Consider the following 18,013-nt stretch of genomic DNA (forward strand, 5'->3'; position numbering starts at 1 on the left):
GAGGGGCTCCCAGGCCGAGGCTTACCAGTCGGGGCGGAATTAAGGAAGGATAGAAGAGGGGGCCCGGTGAGCCCTCAGTTTAGGAATTTTTCACATGAGTGGCAGTGCCGAGCCACGCAAAAAGCGCCTTTGGACGACTGGTCTTTGTGTCAGTCGCCTTGCTTTTCTAACTTGAGCTTCGAAGGATAAGACTTGAGATGCTTTGGAGAATCGAAGAGGCTTGATTGTAGTCAGATAGTGTATTGTTATCGTGGAGTTAGGGGCGCAATTAAAGTTAGCCTGGCTGAGAGAGTTGGTCTGCAATTTGTGGAGTGTCGATGCCTCCAGAGTTAGGTTGGCTTGAGGCCCTTCTATGCTTCTGACTACGCTCCTTCACGAAAGCCAGTTTTTCCCTCCTTTAGTTATTGTGCCGGATGTGGTGAAAAGTAAAGCTCTCAGTGTGCATCTGGCTATCTTTGTGGATCTGAGTGTTTAGAGACAGAGGCTTAATTTCGGCTAGACATTTTCATCACCAGCCAGGTTATTTTTTTTCGTTGTTTGTTTTGACCTTTAATCTGGGCTTTCAGATTTGTGTTATTGGCAGATAGGGAGTTGTCTTCTAGATAGGCTCGTTCCCTTGTCATAGCGTCTGCTAAAAGATTCTGGTAGGAATCTTTCTCCCAGTTTTCAATGAACTACCTCTGGTTAATAGTCCTAGTATCCGTGTATTTCTTCTCTGGTAGGGATGACACTCCCCCCGAGCTCCTTGGGGGTTAAAAACCCAGTGAGAACAATCGCAGTCACACTAACAGAGGAGATTGTTCCAAAGTTGGAGAGATCCAAAGTTGGAAGGAATGTTCATCCCGGGACATTGTTGCTTAGAAAATTTGGTGCAGAAACTAAGATATTTCAAACTTCTTGACTGTCATTCAGGGAATTTGGCACCCATTTTTCAATTACAAAATTGAATTGGTTTACTTGATAATGTTTACCTTTAGGTCTTCTTATGGCCCTCTCTTTTTTTACCCCCTTAACAAGGGTGTCATTAAAGTAGTAGTTTATAGACAGAATTAAAGTAGCAGCTAATAGTAGCCTGTGTTCTGAATCTCATTCATTGTTCTATTAAAGACTAGAGTTATAAATTCAGTTTCAAGGTCATTAAGGTTAAATTTCTGGGAGCTTTTGCACCGGGCTGGTTAGCATCCACCCATGAAATTTTTGTGAGTTTAGAAGTGTGCTTAGGCATTTGTAACTGTTTTAGCTTGATTGGTTTTTGTCCATAGAAATTTCCCAATCAAAATGGAAAAGTGTTGTGCAATCAAAGCCTCACTGAATATAAATCTCCATAAAACTGTTTCTCAAACAACAGGAAATAACTGGCTGGGTTGCATCTTTGTCCAATTACGAGAAGTATAACCTAAAGCAAGGAAAGGAGATTGGGTTTCTCTGAAGAATTTTTTTTTAATTTTTAAATTTTATTTATTTTGAGAGAGAGACAGCATGAGCAGAGGAGGGGCAGAGAGAGAATCCCAAGCAGGCTTCATACTGTTAAAGCAGAGCCCAAAGCAGGGCTCAAAGTCACAAACCATGAGATCATGACCTGAGCCAAAATCAGGATTCACATGCTTAACCACCTAGGCCACCCAGGCGCCCCCTCTGAAGAATTTTTAAAAGAGGATCCTTTTTATCCATTTTCAAATCGATAAGACCAAATTGACCTCAAGCTCTTAGAATATTTTGAAAACATGTTGACAGTGACAAGGAGGGTAGATGACTGTATGTACATGTTTTTTCTTTATTTGTTAAGTGATTTCAACCAAGGAACCAGAGATCTTCATTAACAGTGTTGGTCTTTCCTGCCAGAATTATAAGCTCTATAAGGACAGGTTCTGGTTTCTCTTATTCACTGCTTTATTTCCAGTGCCTAGTACATGGTAGACGCTGGATACATATTTATTAAATTTACCAAATAAAGTCTAGAATGAGAACTTTGGAAAGTATAGAGATCTAGATCAGTGTTACTCAAACTTTAATCCGAAGACATAGACTTTGAAACCCAGTTTGAAAAATTTTGCATTGAAAACTAAGCTCTGTCCCTCTAGAAGACTTTGTATGAACGTAAATTTAAGCACAGAAGCAAATGTCGTCACTGAGATCATAGCCTTACGCAGTTATGAGGTGGATGTCCAAGTAATCCGGAATATGTTTATGAAAATAAAAGCACAACTTTAAAAAATTCTCAGAGAGTCTCAGATACCTGAAAACAGATCTTTAGATCCCAGTTTCAGAAGTGCCTATTCAGAATGAGTAATTCAGAAATCTCTTCTTATTCTTTATTTTAAAAGTTTATTAATTTATTTTTGAGAGAAAGGGAGGGAGAGAGAGAATCACAAGCAGGCTACACACTGTCAGCCCTGAGCCCAATTCAGGGCTCGCTCTCACAAACCGTGAGATCATGACCTGAGCCAAGATCAAGAGTTGGACATTCACTGACTGAGCCACCCAGGCGCAACCAGAAAACTTTTTTACTTTATTGTCTTGATGAGAACTGCAAAAAGAAATTCAGCAATCTTTTGTGCTTTGAATTTTACAACTTAAAAAAGGTACAATAAGTTATGGACCATGAGGAACTTCTTGTACAGACTAATGTGCTCACTTAAATGTGAACTCATGTCAGAGGGTCACAGGGAAGGAACATCATCTGTGTCCATTAAATTTTTGTCTCCGTGCATTTGAAAAATGCATTAAAATGCAATTATGAAAACTCAGTAAATAATTTCTTCTAAATTTGGAAGGAGGGAAGGGATATATAGGAACTTCGGTTTTTCCAGGAAACTTTCCTATAATCATAGTTACAGCTTGTTGAGGTGGAAGCCTTCATCTCACAAGGCATCAGAAAGCTATGTCCCATCCCAGCCTCTTTCGTGACTACCTCCCTGAGTAACCTGAAAACACCTCACTTCCCTTTTCTGGACTGTGTTTTAGAATTCTTAGCTACTGAAATTGTAAATTTTGTAATTAATAGCTCTTGGATTTTGCTACCAAACTACTATTTTTTGAATGCTATCCAAGTGAATATGTATATTTCTAAGTGCACAGGATTTTAGCTTAAAGTCAGATATAAACATTCGTTTTTTGCTGCAAAGAGTTTCATTTTGAAGTCCAACATGTCCTTTTATTGGTATTTGTTCAGTCATTTGGATGAAATGGATGTGTTTGAGACTGCCTTACTGCACAGATTATTGTTTGGTTCTGAAGTTTTGTTGCTTTTTTTGTTTGTTTGCCAGAAGAAAATTCATCCACTAACAATTCTAGCCTAATTTTGGAGCCAGATAAACACATGGGTGGTTTTCTTCTGGTCATTGCATGATTTTTCTTATTCTGTAGGCCTTTTCATCCTGTTTCCATTCACCAAATAACTTGAGGGCTTACTATGTGCAGGGCTGTATGCTAGATGTTAGGATAAATAAAAGGATTGTAATATATAGTCCAAGAGCTTACAGTACAGTTGACGTCAGTATACACACATCAAAGAGTTAAAAGCTGAACAACACAAGGGATGGTATGTGATGCAGTATTTGATTAAGTGTCATATGACTAAAGCAGACAATAAGTGTGATGACTTCAAAGGAGGAAGAGATCTCATCACAGTCCATACTGTAGTAGTTGAAAGATCTATCTAGACTTGGCATTCATGAAAGCATTCACTTCTGAGCCAGATGCTGTATTCACACTTCAGTCAGTTAATCTGATGCACTGCAAAACTCATTCTCAAGTCCCATATTTTTGGGTGTTCTCCAAAAATTTGCCTCTTGAGAGTTGGCTTTATGTCTTTGAAACAGATGTGTACTTCTAGCTCTGCTTCGAGATGAAATGCAAGGTGATTGTATGACCTAAAAAGCTTGTCTTTGCTGGATCAGTACTGGTTGCTCATCAGACAAATTTAAAAGTGGTAGAGAGTCTTCTGCCTAGCAACCAAAATGATCAGTGTTTTAGGGATGTTGCTTAGATTTATTCATCAGTAATTGTTAGAATCTGTAGAACAAACTTCATGCTTTAGCAGACAAATTACGTATAATCCATTTGGTCTTTCATTTTAGCTCTCAAGCCTTGTCATTTGTTTGTGAGAACCAATAAGATAAAGACGACCTGAAGCCGGCAGATACCCCTGTCCCTGTGTAACATTTTTCATAGACTTCACCCACCTCTGAGGATTTTTCTCTGGTGTTTGTGGACAAGACATTCCCTCTGTACTGTCATTGAAAGATATCCGAGAAATACAGTATACCAGTCAAATCGTTTGCAAGAAAGATTTGGTCAGATTTGTTTGCTTCCATTTTTTACATATTTTGTTTCTGTTGTTCCTATGCCACTGTCATCTAGAGGCTTGTGTGTTCCAGAATACTTGCCTGCTTGTGAGTCTGTTAGAGGCTTGATGTGTATCTTAAAGGAATAGACCATCTCGGACTACCGACCATATACTTACAGTCTTTCAGTTTAGGAGGTAAGGGTCTAACAAGCACATGTTAAAACTTTAGATAAATAGTCTTCTGAGTTTATTTCTTGGCATTTGGGGCAGTCTAGTAAAGAGTGGAATGAAATTATTATGGGTCCTTCGCTAAGAGGATACGTAAAAGAAAAAAAGAATTTGGAAAGCACATAGTACCAACAGTGCTGTGTAATAAAACTTCCTGTGACGCTGGACATATTCTATATCTAACACAGTTCAGTGTGATGGCCACCAGTCACTTGTGGCTGTTGAGACCTTGGAATGTGGCTAGTGTGCCCAAGAAACTGAATTTTAAATTACGTTTCGTTTTAATTAATTTAATTTTAAATTATAGGTGCCTCATGCAGTTAGTGGCCACCATATTGAACAGTGCAGGTAAAAAACTGTTGTTTGGAGTATTAAAGAAGTCTCTTTTATGAAACCGTTCTCTTAGCTACATAATCAAACCTTTAGGAGAAGCTCAAAGTTCCTTTTTCTCGCGCTCCCTGTCTCTTTACCCTTGAGTAGGAGGAACCTTGATAAAAGTCCAGAAAAATGGTCCACCCTACTAGGGAAGAAGAGCTTTTAGTGCAAAGAATAAAGTGTTATAATCTCAGTTAGCTAGGGCAAACAGTGTCATGTTCTTGATTTTCTAGGACAATGCTGTCTGATAGAACTTTCTGTAATATGAGTGTCCTGTTGTCTGCACTGTCTGTCAGCCACTGAGCAATAGCAGCCACTAGCCACAGGTGGTTAATGAACACGTGAACTGTGGCTAATGACTGTGTGAAACTGAATTTTTAATTTTATTTAATTTTAATTTAAATAGTCATATGTGTGTAGCCAGTGGCGATTGTATTGGCCAGAACAGCTTTGGAATAATATTCAAACTTTTTTGTTCATGTGTTCCCAGAAGACTTTTTGCACATTCTTTTGAACATTTTAAAATGGACATTAAAATTTTATTCATTATATGTGAAAGTTTACAGGAAGTTAATAAGATATAGGAAATATTAAATCTAGTATGAGATGAACAAAATGAGGATTGGCTGTAAAATGTACTCAAAATGTACTATGAATCTGAAAAACCCATGTAAAATTCATATCTGTAGATTTTATCATGATCAGACAATGTTCCACTTACATTACAAAAAAAAAAAAACCCACAATATCCTTAATCTATATTGCTTTGGTTATTCTAAATTCAGGGGCCAAGCTTTACACGTAAGAAATACATGGCAGCTGGAAATGCCAAGAATCCCTACGGTTTTATGATGCCTTGATTAATCATGAAAGAGTAGGAATACCCCAGTGGGAGGCCATTGCTTTAGAACTCTGAGCGTCTTTCTGATAATCTTTCTAGGCAGGCGTAGTGGGACCGGACCCTTGAATTCCACTGCCCTTAGGAAGCAGGAGAAAGATGTGGAGCTTAACTCTTGGCTAAAGTGCAAGAATCTGTGGGAGGATTTGGAGATCTTACACATTCCCTTTCATCAGACTCAACTGACAGATTCAACACAGGGTTTCTACAAATACTAAAGTCTGAAACAGGGACTTAATTTGTTTTATTATTCACCACAAATATTTGAGTACCTTGTGCAGTAGGTCCTAAAATGCAGCAGTACCATTTACCATCAGGGTGTCCACCTTCCAATGAAAGAGTCAGACTACAAAAGCACCGATTACAGTAGTGTAAGCAAGGTCTGTGTGACACGTTGACATTAAGCTCATGGTGCTCCAGGCGTAAACAGGAAAGGCATGTCATCAGGGGCTTTCAGGAGGTGGATCCTGAAGGTAAAGTGGGACTGAACTGAGTAGAAGAGGGTGGAGAGAGATGAGCAGTTGGGGTAAAAGACCAGAGGCAGCATAACCTAGAACAGTGCAAACTGCCAATATAGTAAAATATATTTTGTTCAAGAATCTTAATCTGGAAACATCCAGATACTGCAGTTGTTCCAGAAAATTTATAAGTGAGTATTGTTTTCCCCCTTTCCCTTCCCCCATAATCTTTGGTTGAGTTTCTCAAGATCCACATATGAGTGAAAACATATGATATCTGACTTTCTCTGACTGATTTGTTTCACTCAAAAAATTTATAAGTGATAAGCTGTTTAAAAAGTAAATAGCAACTGGGTGGCTCAGTCGGTTAAGTGTCTGACTCTTGATCTCAGCTCAGGTCTTGATCTCAGTGTCATGAGTTCAAGCCTTGTGTTGGGTTCTGCACTGGATGTGAAGCCTACTTAAAAAATTAAATAAATTAAAAAGTCATGTCTTTCAGTTGAAAAACAATTTGCTGTAATGCACGGCATTTGGTGAAGGTCTGACTTAGAATCTACAAATGACTCCTTAGCGGTGTCTTAAGGAAGCAAGAAAAGGTGGAGCAGATAGTTCTGGAACAACAGTATGGTGGATGTATCAATTCTAGACAATTGATACATTTTCATAAATAACCTATTTATAGTGTTGGATTGTAATTGTGCAGGTATCTATTACATATCTCATTCTTACATACTGGAATGAAAAACCAAAGCAAAGCATCTTTTGAACATACAATAAGAAGAAATATATTTTACCCTGTGGCCTAACACTCAGGTAGTGTATATGTGTAACTGAAACATTTTCACAAAATAATAATGATTGTAGCTAACACTTCTGTAATATTTACTATGTGCCATGTTCTAAGTGCTTTACAGATATTCATTTATTTAATCCACAAAATTACACTCTACTTAACTATGTGCAGTACACTCCGGCATGTTCCATTATATTTGAACACAGCTAATGTGGCTCTACAACCACTAGGTCATACGTCCTCTTGAGTATCATAAGTATAAAAGCACACGAATGTACCCAACACATTGCCTGTACCTGGTGGGCCAGGTACCAGTCTCCTCCCTACATCCTCCTCCCCCTCCTCCTCCTCCACCACCACCACCACCTCCTCCACCTCCACCCCTGTCCTTGGCAGCATTGCCTCCCCTTTTAACCCCTGTCCCTCAGGTACCTCTCATCCGTCCCTACCCCAGCCGCACAGTCATTTGTCTCCAAAAACTCCCTCACCTCAAACTGGTGCAAAGAAAACCTGGATGGATGGGGGGTAGCCGCTCCCACTGGTATTGGGCAGCTGGCTTACTCCTTAGGGACTGGCAGCTCAAGGTCACGTTGGTGCCCTCACGGAGTCCGCCCAGGATGCCAGGAGGCAGCAGGATGGAGGAGCTGGAGCAGAGAGAGTAAAAACTCATACCCAAGGGACCAACAGACCCGCACCTCTACCACCCCTCACGCTCTCTGCCGCAAACATCCACACTTAGTGCCCCACTTCTAGAGGAACACTCTTCTGTCACTCCATTGGCCCCCCTCCAACCTTCACACACAGCCTTTTGGGAGAGAGACCGGCCTGGCCTCCCTGGGGGCTGGGGAGCTATTGCAAAGTGTGTGCTTCTCACTTACCCAGCACACGGAGTTCTAAAGTTTTGCTGCTGTCACTCCTGTTTTTGCTTTGATGGTCCTGCACATTCACAGAGCAGCGGTAGGACCCAGAGTCTGTCTCCCGCAGGCCCTGCAGCCGCAGTGACACATTGTGGGAGGGCATGGAGTAGACCAGGGATAGCCTAGGTTTGCCTGTCGTGGTCCCGCTGATGTAGGCCAGCACCTGGTGTGGGGCACAACGCCTCCCGGTTATTACATGTATGCACTGTGCCCGCAGGCTCAGCTAATCCCCTCCCCCACGCTGGCGGTCTCCAAGTGCTCCTCCCCTGTACTCACCCCCTCTAACCAGTACCTGCTCCCCATCCACCCGTACTCCCTAGCCACCCTCACTGCCCCTGGGTCCTCTTTGTCACAATACTCCTTGATCCCTTATGTATTGTCCCTTCATCTCCCACTTGGGGTGCTTAGAAAAGTGGTCACAACCTACTAAAATTGATTTCCCAACCCAGCCCACTAGTGGGCCATAACCTGCAGTTAGATAAAAGAAAATTAGAAGATATTGAGGTGACATCAGTTTTTTTTTTACAATCATCTAAATCACCTCTTTTAAGGCATCAAAATTTCAGAAACATCATTAATTTGGAACAAGTCATGTCCCCAATATTCTGGCGAAATGTTTTATACGATGTGGTTCTAGATAGCTGGATCCTGGGGTTAGAGGGAAGAGGGTGAAAGGAAGTAGGAAGTGATAAATAACGAGACTGGAGAGAAATACAAGAGGTGAGATGAGGTACTAAGGAGTTTAGACTTGACGCTAATCATCTAAGAGCTGTAAGCTGGGGAGTGGACGTAGTCTTAGGTCCTAGGAATGGCTGTAATGTGGAAAATGAATTGGAAGGGGTAAGACTGTAAGGACAGAGATCACTCAGAGGCTTCTTGCAGTAAGCTAGACAAGAGGTACAATAAAACAGTGGCCATGAAATCAGAGAAGACAATAGATTTCAGATATACTAAAATCAGTGGGGCTGTTTGGGGAATCTGAAAATTCTAATCTGTAGGGTTTGTTAAGTCTCCTACTAGCTTATACAGGATTCTTTGTTGTGGTCCTCAAAGATCATCACAGTGCTTCATAGCCTGAATTTTTAGAGTTGGTTCTAGAACCCAACGAGATCCAACTAAAATACCATTTTGGCACAGCTCTGTGTAACTTCTAGAATGTACTCTAGACTCTTGGATTCTGCTCCCTAAACTTCAGAAGTGGTGATTCTGTCTTCTTTTTTTTTCCTCTCTCATTTCTCACAGTACTAGAGGGAAAGAACTAAAACTCACATCTCCAATTTCAGATATTAATTATCATACAGACACTCTGAAGTTGCTCATATTGCTAGGTTGAGGTAGAATAGTTTTCCCCTCTTGGAAGGTTATATCTATGTAATGTTTAAAAAAGGTTTAAAAATGGGGAGGAAGAATGTCTAAAGTTTCAAAACCAAACACCAGTGCCACAAAGAGCTTTCACTTTTAAACAGTTGATGGTTAGGATTGCTTTGATTATTAGGTACTCTGTAATCCTGGTTGGGGGTGGGGGTGCGGTTCATGCAGCGTGTTCTTCTCTTCCTGCTGTTGACCATTGTAAAAACTTCATTCAGCGTTCAGGATGAATGCTTAACAAATCTGGGCCCAGTATGCATATGTTACAAATTATCTGGAGTTTGTAAACTATGAGGAGTCTTCCCCCTACTGTTCCAAATCGTTGGGAAATGTCTGCAAATTGGAAAGAGGCATATGTTTAAATCTGTTTTAATTCTTACCTGTTGTAGTTGAGAGAGTCCTTGAGAGCCGATGGAAATACTTTTTTTTTCTTGGCACTAATCAAGTGAGTTCTTGTCACTTAGTGAGATGTGTTGTTAATCCTTAGTAGAAAATACAGACCTGTGTTTATTCTCAGGCATTTTAGGAATAACAGCCATCATTTTCTTTTTATATATGTGCTCTTGGCTGTATTCATAAATTACATATTTTGAGCTAACAATATTTCATTCACTATAAATTGATACAGTAGAATGGAAATTATTTACTTAGGTATGCTTTCTAGTTGCCTTTTCTTAGCCTCTGTAAGACTATTTTGTTGTAATAGCCTCAACTTTTGAAACTCACAATATTATGTTTCTCTACTCTCTACCTTCAGATTTTATTTATTCAAATAAGTCAATTATGTTTGTAATTGATATTAATAAAACCAGAATAAAGTTCATATCTATCAAAAACTGCTTTTATTATTATTATTATTATTTTAAATTTACAGACACTTTCTCTGAATGGAAAGAGCTGGTTTATGATTTAGAAAAAAGAGTGTGATAGGTCAAAAAGTACCTTAACCTTACATTTGATCTCTCAACTGCTGTATAAAATCTTAAGGAATTTTTATTCATTCATTCATTCATTCATTCATTCATTCATTTGTTCATTTAGCAAAAATCCACCGAGCTGCTTCTGCATGCTGGGCATTGCTTTAGGTGCTGGAGATACAGCAAGGAACAAAATCGAACAAAACCCCTGCCTTCAAAGAGCTTAGGTTCTGGTAGAAACCAATATGATATTTAAAATATGCAATTCTAAACAACACAATGGAAAGAAATCCTCTCAAATACGTTATCAGTCTTATTGACCTTAGAATATTAGAGCTCTTATCTTTCATCATATGTTAGAAATAGAGATTCCATTTGCCTTTTCTTTATTAAGAATGATTTACATGACTTTATATCCTTTTATTGTGGTGAGTCCAATTGTTACTGGGGCTTGCCCCATCAAGCAGCAGAGTGCAATATTGTTAATATTCATTCAATCATTAGAATATGAGCACCCCATTCAGTCTTCTGCATAACCAGGTAATGTCCCTTCTCTCTTTTGCAAATTAGGAGACATGATTAATAGTTGGACTTTGAGGCATCAGAGTTGTACTTGTTTTAGAACAGTATAAAATAGTACTTTTTCCTTCGTATAAGTAATATAAACCACATTATAAAATTAAGAGGAAAAATCAAGGGAGAAATTTTAACTTCATAGAAGCGTACCTACATACCTGTGAAACCCTAATTTTCAAGAAGTGGTGGTGAATCTGATTTTACTTCCAGTATATTTCCGTGCACCAAAAAAGGAATGAGAGGTCTACATATTTTTTCTTCCATTGAACTCCAAGAAAATATATGGGTCATTCATACTTCACTCTTTGTCTGCCTATGGCTTCTTGTAAGCAGGCTGCCCAGTGAGTGAGACCTGTCCCTATTATGGTTAGTTAAGGTTCCTTATTTCCCCTTTGGTTTATATAACAGTGTTAGTTGTCATATTCTTGCCAAGACTACAAGCCTTTGAAAATGGTTAGTTGATTGGCTTTTATATAGAAAGAGGAAATAAGACCAAAAAGTTGAAGAACCTATGCTGGTATAGCCAGGTGTTTCTGAAACTTGAATACATCTAAAGCATGTTTATACAGCATTGTTACTTGATATGTAGCAAACCTAAATCTAGGTATAAAGTTATAGATCTCATGTGTTATCAAACAAAAATAACTGTAAAATACTTTTACATACTAATAAAACTAAGTCAGAAAATCAAGCTAGTATTCCTTTAACACTAGATGATGTAGTTTAGCTGAAACTAAACTTGCTTTCCAAACAAGATTCAGATACTGTGACAGTTTGTTATTCCTACCATGTGCTTTGTGATAAAACTTGGGGGTTACCATTCCCTACTTGAACTAACCTTCATTTATAAGTGGTCTCCATGTGACTCGACTATTATTTTTGTAACAGTCAAAATGGCTAACATGTATTGAGTACAAGTTGTTAGGCAGGCACTGTTTTAAGTGCTTTGTTCCTATTTTTTCACTGAACACTCATAGCAAATCTGTGATAGAGGTACTGTTGTTAACCCCACTTAACAGATGGAGAAATTGAGGCACAGTGAGATTAATTCGTATGTCACAAAGTTAGTAGGTGGTGAAGTTGGATTGACCAGTCTGTCTTGATGCTCTTGATCACTTGTTTATATTTCCCCTTTATGAACCATCAACCCACCATTGGAAAATGTTGACAATTGAAGTAAGATTTTGGCAATAATGTGATTATAAATAGTCCAGTGCAATAGCAGAAACAGCCACACGGATGTTATTATGCTCATACATGTTACTTCTCGTAGAAAGAAAACACAGGTTTAAAAATTCTTGCAGATAATGCATGGTGTCCTAAGATTATAAACATGTGAAAAACATTTGATTTTGAAGTCCCAAGGAAAAGTTGGCAACAGGAGTCAAAACATGAGTAAGGCTTTTATTGTCAGACTTGCTTCACTCAAATCTTTATATAAATGATGGCATTTATTGAACTACCAACTCCTCTTCAAATAAGTTTCAATTACAGAAGGAATTTACAAAGTAGAAGTACTTTTTTGGCAGTAGAAGCAGGTTAAGGATGTGGCTTACCAAAAGGAGGCATTACCTATGCCTAGGTGTTCTTAGAGATGACGAAGATGAGATGGGACTTTCTATACTTTTCAATGTCTATTGAAGAGAGGAGTACCAGGTCCAAGTTTTGAAACCTAAATTTACATACATTAAAGAAGTTCTGATAGTGACCTTGGATAATAAGCTCTCGCCTTTCCCTTGCTCTCTATTCAGTTAAATAAATAGGGATGTATCACTTATCTTCCACATACATGTGATACAGTCCAGGAGTGAGATGCCAGTCAGTACCCACCCCCCCCAGCTGCCTGGAGGAATGACTGGGGACAGCTTCCAGTTGAATTCCTTTGCCCAAGGGAGCTATCTCCCCCAAGGTCAGACTCCCTCTCCAGGGCAGCCTGAATCCAGTGACTGGTCCGTGCTGAAATACAAAGGAATATCTTCCTTTCCCCAGTTCAGGACAACTCTGAAGGTTCATCCAGTTTCCCCACATCACTTTGGGTTAGCTGAGGTCTTTGCTGCAACTGTGTCTTCCTTCAACATCTTGGTTGGCCCAGCGCTGTTCTGGTCAGTTTCTAACAGGTGTTAGTTCTCAAGAGCCCTCCCCAGTACACCTTCTGCACACACTCCTCAGACTGTTTCCTGGAACCCCCTTTTAGCATTAAAGTAAAATTTAGGAATAATAAATATAAACTGCTTAGCCCAAGTCTCAGCACACAGTAGGCACTGAGAAAATGTTAGTTACGGTTTTTACCTTCATTGCGCAGAACATTGAACCATCTGTGGAAAATGTTTGATTTTTGTAGACGGTACATTTTTCATATGGCTATTGCTTTTAGCCAGTCTCGTAAAGGTAAGAGTAAAATACAAAAATGTAACCAAATGAGCTATAAAAAGTGTTATGATTGCCTGAATTTTTTTCTAACCACTTTCTAAGTAAGTTCAGGTTGCCTACACACAGATGCATACACTTAAAACATGCTTATTTTCAGGTTTTTCATAGAAAGGGTATTTGTCAGCATATGAAGATGTGTTCTTTCATGCATTTATGATCTGTAGTTTACAGCCTGTAAACGCAAAAAAAAAAAAAAATCCACTTTTTGCAGTAGTTGACCCTTGAACAACATAGGCGTTAGGGACACCAACCCCCTGTTCCATCAAAAATCTGGATATAACTTCTGACTCCTCCAAAACTTTACTAATAGCCTACTGTTGACCAGAAGACTTACTGATAACATGAGCTGGATTAACATATTTTGTATGTTATATTTATTCTATACTGTATTCTTACTTTAGAATACACTAGAGAAAAGAAAATGTTATTATCATAGGAGGAGAAAATATATTTACAGTAATGTATTTATTGAAAAAAATCCATGTGTAAGTGGACCCTTGTAGTTCAAATCTGTGGCTGTTCAAGGGTCAACTTTAGGTCAATATTTACTTTAAAAAAAAAAAACTGGGGCGCCTGGGTGGCTTAGTCGGTTAGGCGTCCGACTTTTGCTTAGGTCATGATCTCGCGGTTCGTGGGTTCGAGCCCCGCGTCGGGCTCTGTGCTGACTGCCAGCTCAGAGCCTGGAGCCAATTTCAGAGTCTGTATCTCCCTCTCTCTCTCACCCTCCCCTGCTCACGCTGTCTCTCTCTCCTAGAAATAAATAAAAAATATATTAAAAAAAAAAAAACTGACTAAGGGGACGCCTGAGTGGCTCAATTGGTTGAGCTTCTGACTTCGGCTCAGGTCATGAGCTCACGGTTCGTGGATTTGAGCCCCGCATCAGGCTCTGTGCTGAATGCTCAGAGCCTGGAGCTTGTTTCGGATTCTGTGTCTCCTTCTCTCTCTGCCCCTCCCTCGCTCATGCACTGTCTTACTCTGTCTCTCAAAAATAAATGTGAAAAAAATTTTTTTAAATAAATAAATAAAACAACTGAGTCTTGACCCAGATTTAGGTGAGACTCTGTTTGTACCCAGGTACCTTGATGGAGGATTTCTAATAACCTTACTTTTTAGATGATTTTATCTAGATGTCACAGCCAAATGTGTGAAAATTACTAATGGAAGGAATTTTGTATTATAGATTATCTTTTCATTATAGATGGTAGTTTTTAGTAAAAAAAAAAAATACAAAACTTTCATGGTTCCCATGAAATGAATAAAGTGACCTACTGTTTTGGAGGAGGTGAAGTATCTGCTCTGCATCATTTCCCTTTTATTTATTTTCTTTTAATGTTTTATGTATTTCTGAGAGAGAGAGGGAGACAGTGTGAGCAGGGGAGTGTCAGAGAGAGAGGGAGACAAAGAATCCAAAACAGGCTCCAGGCTCTGAGCTAACTGTCAGCACAGAGCCCGACACGAGGCTGGAACCCACGAACCGTGAGATTATGACCTGAGTTCAAGTATGACTGAGCCACCCAGGAGCCCAACTATTTGCCTTTTAAACACTAGTCTCATCACCAGTAGAAAGTACCTTTGTGTTTGGGAAGCAATACGATGTAATGGTAAAGCTGTATGAGATGTTATTGTAATGTGTGTGTGCATGTATATGTATGCATGTGTAGTTCTTTAATTTTAGACCTGGTTGATTATGGACCAATTAGTGGGCAATTCAGGATATTTGTGTGGGAGGCCTTTAAAGGTGAATGATTCTCCCCTGCTGTCCTAGAAATATTTTAGATAATTCTCAAATTTTTTTTTTTAGTTCTCATATGTTAGTAAAAGTTAACATTTTAAATAAATATCTGAATACCACTTTGAGATGGTGCCCTGGGGTGTGAAGTACCAAGGAAAATTCAACAGAAATGCTGATATAGCAACTTCAGATGAGATGTAGGGGGTCAGACGAAAATCACCTACCTAATCCAGGATAATTCTTTACCAAACAACTGATTTTCCCCCATTTAGATGGGGAGAGGTTGTAGGCAAATAGTGGTATCTGACTGTCTTTGGTAACTATAACTATCTGTTGCTGCTTATGTCTGAAATAGTTTAGTAGTTTGCTAAAGCCCTAATGTTTTGCCTGTCTTCATACCTAGAAGGATTCTTGTATCCCAAAGAAGCCCTTAAACATGACTACACTTACTAGGTATGGCTTTTTTGGTATTACTGCCAAGAGGGAATAATGATTTAACTACAGCATAGGGTTAAAGACTTTATGGTCATATGAATATAGTTCCTTGAGCAATGGAAGGAGTTTGTTCTTGACAATGAGCAATGGAGGGTGTTTTTTCTTCATAATCTGAATGGACAAGACCCTCACCAGCTAGCATGGAGGAGCCTAGAAAACTTCGAGGAGTTGATCCTCACTGAGAATCAAAATTTCCTGAATTATTTGTTCCACGCAAGAATCTCTCCCTCGTGAAGACAGTACTGACCAGTTGTAGACACAAAAGTGAGTCGTTCATAGCCAGGTTCGGAATGCAGTGCAAGCTGATAGAATTCAATCCTGGACAGTTCCCCAAGAGACTGGGGCTCCAGAGAGGTAAGATCTCTTGGTTTCTGGTGGTCATCCTTCCATCTGACCCTGTCAGAATCCAGGAAACAATTGAGTCGTTTTCCTTTTCTATCTCTGACAAGACTCTGTATCCTTGAATATATTATTTATTTAATGTGTAAGGCATAAGAAATAATAAAATCTGGACAGAGCAACAGAGCTCTGTTTCGCAGGTGACCCCAAGAAAAATTTAACAAGAATGGTAGATCTTTTTAAAACAGCTTGGGCTTCTGCAGTTATTCCCTTTGTCACAAAGGGAATTTGCTTTGCTAATTAGAGCTGTATCTATGTTTCATGCCATTTTCTGCGCCTGTTTTTTTCAAGTAGGAGCCTTACCTACCTTAGATTTATTGATTCTATAAATATAATCCACCATTGTGGTTAAACGGTGAGTTTCCTGATTTTCTTTGCTAAGAAAAAAATTGTGATCTTCTTGCTAGTGATATTACAATGTTAAAATTGCTTTAATTTATTTACTTAATAAATGTATATTGAACCCTTATGGAATAGGCATTCTTCTGGGCTCAGAGAAACAGAGAACTAGGCAGACATACCTACTTCCTACCTCATAGAGTTGATGATCTAGTGGAATAGTTCTCTTAGAAAGCATTCACATTATATGAGTGACATTGGGGGGGGTTGTTTTTTTGTTTGCCAAATCCCCTTTGGAGAAATACTTGTCTTGGGGCTTTGCCTTCTCATTTGTTAAGTGAGGAAGCTGGACTATGTGATCTCTGAGGTTCTTTTCCATTTAAAACATCCATAATATTTTGGAAGCTTGGAACCCGGTTTGCTTTTAGAACCTTAGGCATCTCCACCCACCACCGTCAATCAGTAGATTATATAAGAGAGATATTTGGCAAGGATAGTGACATAGGCAGATAGGCATAGTATCAGGTGCTGCAGGAAAGTCAGATGAGTTAAGGACAAAGTTTGAGGGTCATTCTTCTCAGTAATTAAGACATTGCTGACCATGATATGAACGGTTTTGGCAGAATAATAGATCAGACTTAGTCCCATTGGTTACGGATTGAATTAGTGTAGACAGTACCTATTCCTTTGAGACCCTTTGGTCTTCAGACAGTATTAAAATGGGAAGATGCGAAAGCTTAGCCATTGTAACTACTGAGGAAAGTAGTCATGACTTCCTTTCCTATGCTTGTTTCTAGATGTGTGAATTTCCCTTAGGTAATTTATGTAGCATCTGTATTGATAAGTGAATCAGATAATGAATGGGCAAGTATTATGTGATTCATTTGGAACAGATAATCAGCATAATTTATGAATCATTTAATACCGCTCAATTTCCACTTCAGGAAAAGACTTCTTCCCCAGCAGGTGGAAGAAAAGCTGCTATATTATTGTGAAGAGTAAATTGATATCCTTGTATGTTTTTACTGCTAGAAATTGTTTCTTTCAAAAAAGCAGGGGAATTTGGCTAGTTTGCCTCTTAAAGAAAATATTAATGCTGCTTTATCTAAATGAGCAGGATATGGAGCAAACTGGATAAATTTTACTTAAACTGGTATTCCCAATCATTATAATCTCATGTCAAACCTAATACACAAATTAAGTCTACCTTATTTTAGGGCTTCTGACTAATGCCTGTGATACTCTTTTATGGAAGAAACAGCCACATGGTATAGAGCAGTTTTTAACTCAAAGTTCTGGCATGGGCTCTTCAGAGTCTGTGTTCTCCTTGAAATTGTATAGAACAGTTTTGTATGTGTTTTTTGTTTTTTTTTTCCCCCATGGGGAGGGGATCCATGACCCAAAAAAGTAAAGAACTTCTATTCTGGAGAGGAAAAGGAAAAGGAATATTTAAGAATAAAAAGCTCTCACACTTGCCAAAACCTCCCCTGTAGCGCTAAGAACTGGGGGAGTGTGATGCAAGGGCTATTTTTTTTTTTTTTTGGTTTGGGTTTTGTTTTGTTGGGGTTTAGGGTTGGCTGGTTTTAAAGGATTTAGGTGATTGGCAAATCAGTTTGCCAGATTTTGATGTATATAAAATAGGTAGTAAATAAGTAGTAAAACTTCTGCTGGCAAAATCAGATAGATTTTGCCTTAAGTGACTTCCTAATCATTAGTTCTAGCTCAGTGTAATATAGATCTTCTACGTAAGAATTTATGGTGTATTCATAGTATCCCTCTTACTGTGTGCAGAAATGTGTT

At 38.9% G+C, this 18,013-nt stretch overlaps 1 protein-coding gene across 7 annotated transcripts in view; it reads left to right on the plus strand.

Moving 5' to 3' along the window:
• Nucleotides 1–18,013, plus strand: part of MSANTD2 (Myb/SANT DNA binding domain containing 2) — a 33,359-nt gene that overhangs the window by 1,998 nt on the left and 13,348 nt on the right. The window contains exon 2 of one of the 7 annotated variants that reach the window (XM_039250166.1): nucleotides 7,682–8,163. The exons of the other annotated variants lie outside the window; for them this stretch is intronic. Within the exon in view, the coding sequence (XP_039106097.1) occupies nucleotides 7,682–7,702 (21 nt within the window). The 3' untranslated portion in view covers nucleotides 7,703–8,163. Of the gene's footprint in view, nucleotides 1–7,681; nucleotides 8,164–18,013 lie in introns of those variants that run through there. 7 annotated transcript variants of the gene reach the window in all.

Source organism: Hyaena hyaena, unplaced genomic scaffold (genome assembly GCF_003009895.1).
Source record: "Hyaena hyaena isolate Hyena2069 unplaced genomic scaffold, ASM300989v1 scaffold_364, whole genome shotgun sequence".
Taxonomy (NCBI): domain Eukaryota; kingdom Metazoa; phylum Chordata; class Mammalia; order Carnivora; family Hyaenidae; genus Hyaena; species Hyaena hyaena.